General features: G+C 41.1%; 2 protein-coding genes across 2 annotated transcripts; both read right to left on the reverse strand.

The window, feature by feature from the left end:
• Window positions 1-152: 152 nt before the first annotated feature.
• On the reverse strand, window positions 153-1,790 carry LOC110035975 (TMV resistance protein N-like). The gene has a single exon (XM_020740313.1). It carries the CDS (start codon window positions 1,726-1,728, stop codon window positions 235-237), a length of 1,494 nt encoding a protein of 497 aa, XP_020595972.1. The 5' UTR covers window positions 1,729-1,790; the 3' UTR covers window positions 153-234.
• Window positions 1,791-1,793: 3 nt separating this feature from the next.
• Window positions 1,794-3,662, reverse strand: LOC110035974 (putative disease resistance protein At3g14460; the record flags this gene model as incomplete). The annotated part of the gene is made up of 2 exons (XM_020740312.1): window positions 2,755-3,662; window positions 1,794-2,499 (listed from the first exon to the last, which is right to left on the reverse strand). Coding segments are annotated over exons 1-2 (1,530 nt in total), but the record flags the coding sequence as incomplete, so codon positions are not given.
• Window positions 3,663-4,001: the final 339 nt, after the last annotated feature.

A 4,001-nucleotide genomic window follows, 5' to 3' on the forward strand; every position in this document is an offset into this window, starting at 1 on the left:
CAGAAGAGTCGAGGGAGCAGAGCGGGTCGGCTTCGGGTCGAGGGCAAATGAGTCGAAGGATAGCGCGAGGGTAGCAGAGGGATTAAAGAGCGACGTGGGACGCAGGGTCATATCCGCGGCCCGGCGTTTCGCCTTTTCAGCTGTCTCCCAGACGACGAAAAAAAAAAAAAACATTTTGCAGTCTAGGGCCGCGCCGCACAAAATAAGCCCGCTTAAATAAAATCAATACGGACATCAGGAGCTTGAAAATTTTTTATAACGCTTCATCAACTCTGGATGACAATTTTCTACTTCTATTGAATGTAAGGAGGAAGGGAGGTCTGGCAATGATTTGAGGAGTGGAATGTTATCTAACGATAGATGCTTGAGGGATGAGATGGCCGACAAAGATGGCAGGAACTGTAGGTTATCAAGACTAATTATATACAGAAAAGACAAAGAGGGAGAGAGTTCTGGCAATGATTCGAGGAGCGGAATCTTAACTAACGAGAGGGATGAGATGGCCGACAAAGAAGATGGCAGGCACTGTAGGTTATCAAGATTACTTAGATGCAGTGAATCCAAAGAGGAAGGGAGGTCTGGCAATGATTTGAGGAGTGGAATGAATGCTAACGATAGCTTCTTAAGGGATGAGATGGCCGACAAAGAAGATGGCAGGCACTCTAGGTTATCGAGATACCATAGATGCAGTGAATTCAAGGAGAGAGGGAGTTCTGGCAATGATTTGAGGAGTGGAATGCCATTTAACCGTAGACCGTTGAGAGATGAGATGGCCGACAAAGAAGATGGCAGGAACTGTAGGTTATCAAGTCTATCTATATACAGTGAATTCAAGGAGGAAGGGAGTTCTGGCAATGATTTGATGAGTGGAATGCTTTCTAATTCTAGTTGGTTGAGGGATGAGATGGCCGACAAAGAAGATGGCAGACACTGCAATGATTTCAGAAAATAAAGTTCTAATCTTTCCAGGGAGGAGGGGATGTGTGGAAGCTGCTGGAGCTGAGGAACTCTTTCGACACGTAGAATCTTAAGTGAAGAGAGGCTTTCCCAGGAGGAAGGGAGAGACTGCAGGGAATTGGGGCCACTAAAGCTCAACTCACGAAGGGATGAGCTAACGTGCGGAAACCACTGCTCCGCCTCAATTGTAAAAGAAACCAGCAAAACATTATCACAAATTGTGAGCTTTTCCAAGGAGGCGATACTTACTTTTGGCAACAAGGATGGGTCATCTATAACAACTACACTGAGAATAAGCTGGAATTTCTCAATGCCACTCTCCACTTGTTGCAGTCCACCCAGAGAAATTAGATTGGGGCAACGCTTAATTGTCAATTCTCTCAGTGCTTCAAGTCTTGCATCCGCCTGAAGAAGAGATGTGATGTTTGGGCACGAAAGGACCTCTAAACTTTCAAGGGGAATGGATTTTGAAATGCCGCAACATTTGTTGGAGCCTTTCTTGCAGTTCAAAGCAGTTTTCCATCCAACTTCGTGTATCTGCATTTTCTTGAGCTTAGGAGGCAAATAGCTCAACTCCTGCAGATTTGGGCAGTCATCGAGGAAGAGTTCCGTTAAGCAAGGAAAGAAATATTCATCTGTTGCTGCTCCTTCTTTATCAAACAAATCCTCCAATAATTGTAATCCCTTCATATGTAGAACCTCCAGCGCTGGAAACACACAAATATTGTTATTCCCACTGAATTTATTATCAAGCTGCTTTACTTTTGGCATGTTACAAAGGTACAGAGACTTGAGGTGGGGAAGCTGCCCAAAAGGTGGAAGAGTTTCCCACTCCGAGCCAGACTGATGTGCTCCAGATTGGAGATCAAACGTGCATCGTACATCCATTTTGCACCGCTTATACCCTTGTATGAAACTATGGACAATCTCTTTAGATTTCTGTATGGTTTAAGATTTTCAAGCACATTCACATCTAAGTCAGAATTGACAATGTTCTGTAGGCTTCCATCTCTCATGTCTGACTTCCATTTCAAGAATAAATCTGTGAGTTTTTTCTTTTCACATAATTTTGCATCGCGAGCCTCTGCAGCATCGTTCACATTTTCCAGACCATTTATTTTTAATTTGCGCAACTCGCTCATTTCTTTCAACTCCCCAATTCTATAACCATTCTCATTCTTAACATTAAACTCACTTAGTTCTTGAAGTGACCTTAATTTCCCAATTCCAGGTACACTAGAAAACACATTCCGGGGCAATCCCAAGTGACGCAGATTAGTAAGATTACTCACATTGTCAGGCAAGAAATTATCAGAGCAAGATTCCAAAGAACACTCTTCATAGATTATGAACCTCAAATGAAAAAAACTGCTTAGAGATCTTGGCATCTGAGTGAGATTTGCAGTAAGATTCAAATATCGAAGATGTTTCAAGTTTTCAAAAGCCTCTGACATCTTTTTCTGCCGTGGACACTGTATGAACAACAAACGAATCCTTCTCCATGCTTCAGAAATTTCATAAAAATCTGGACCACGTATTTCACTGATAAGAAAAAGTGAATGTAGATTTTTAACATCTTTGATCATTCTCAACACTTCTAGATTTTCAGTTTTAACATATAAGTGTCGAACATTTATAGGAATTTTAAAAGATGAAACATTATCTCCCACGAATCTAAAACATTCTTCTGAAGAAATAGATTGTGCCAATTCATGTAATAAATCATGCATCTTATAGTATATTTTCCAATCCTGAAACACGTCAAAAAAGGATTTTCTAACCAAAACTTCAAAATACCTTCCTCCAATATCTTCCAAAGTCTCTCCTTCAATAGAAGATTCCTGAATGAAACCCAATGCAATCCACATTCGGACTAAATCATCTTTATCAAACTTATGATCTTGTGGGAATATGCCACAAAATGCAAAACAAATTTGTAGAGATTGTGGCAGATATGTAAAGCTAAATCTTAGAATGGGCATAATCGGATTAGTATTCAGATCCAAGACTAGTTCTACTCTTCCAATATCACTGTTTGAAATTCTTTGCCAATGCTCTGGAGTCAAATCATACTTTAGAACACCACCAATGACCTTTGTCGCCAATGGAGATCCTGAAAGTTTTTTAACTATCTCTTCAGCAATGCTCATTAATTTCTTATGTTCACTACTAAAATTCTCCATGCCAGCAAATGCGTGAGTCTTGAGGAGCTCCAAACACTGAGCTTCCTCCAAGCCCGTTAATGTCAACGTCTCCTTATTCTCTATAATAATATCTGGAATCATTGATGCAGCTGCATTTATTCGAGTTGTAACCAATATCTTGCTTCCCAATTTTCCATTAGCCAGAGGAGAGATAACTTTCTCCCATTTGGTTGTATTCTCCTCCCAAATGTCATCCAAAACAAGCAAGAATTTCTTGGACCGCGTCACAGAATTAAGTCTCTCTTGAAGAGGAGGAAGTATTGTCAAATGAGAACTCCATTCATCAAGATATTTCAGCATATCCGTGATGACTTTTTCAACCTCAAAGTTGTGAGAAACACAAACCCAAATTTTAAGATCAAACTCTTTTGTTATGTCATCTGCAAAGATATTTTGTAACAGAGTCGTCTTCCCCATGCCACCATGACCCACTACAGATAGAAGAGAGAGGTTGTGATCTGATGGTTTTCTCAACCACTGCTTCACAATCTCTTTTTCCTGGTCTCGACCGATGAAAAAAGGTCCAGGAAAGGATCCGCTTGCACGATAGTCGCAAAGCTGCTGATCCTTCACCTGCCGTTCCTTCTCTTTCTTTTCTACAAGATGAAGGAAGGTATTGACCTGGGCTGAAACTCTATCGAGTTTCTGCACAGCCACCTCCAGTCTCTCGAAGTTTGGATCAATTTTGAGACCTCGTTCGCAGACTTTACGAAGTTTCGGTCCCAAAAATAATCTATTGAATGAAGAACGCACCTTTGTTTCCTCCATGTTCTGCTCCAGTTGTTCTTCAAGCTTCATGTACTCTAAGTCATCTAGAACATCATCCGCCTCATCGATGGC

This window comes from Phalaenopsis equestris, unplaced genomic scaffold (assembly GCF_001263595.1).
Source record: "Phalaenopsis equestris unplaced genomic scaffold, ASM126359v1 Scaffold201107, whole genome shotgun sequence".
Lineage (NCBI taxonomy): Eukaryota > Viridiplantae > Streptophyta > Magnoliopsida > Asparagales > Orchidaceae > Phalaenopsis > Phalaenopsis equestris.

What these genes read in the sequence shown, in the direction of transcription:
- LOC110035975 (XM_020740313.1), bottom strand. Translation starts at nt 1,728, where the DNA reads ATGCCAAAAGTAAAGCAGCTTGATAATAAATTCAGTGGGAATAACAAT.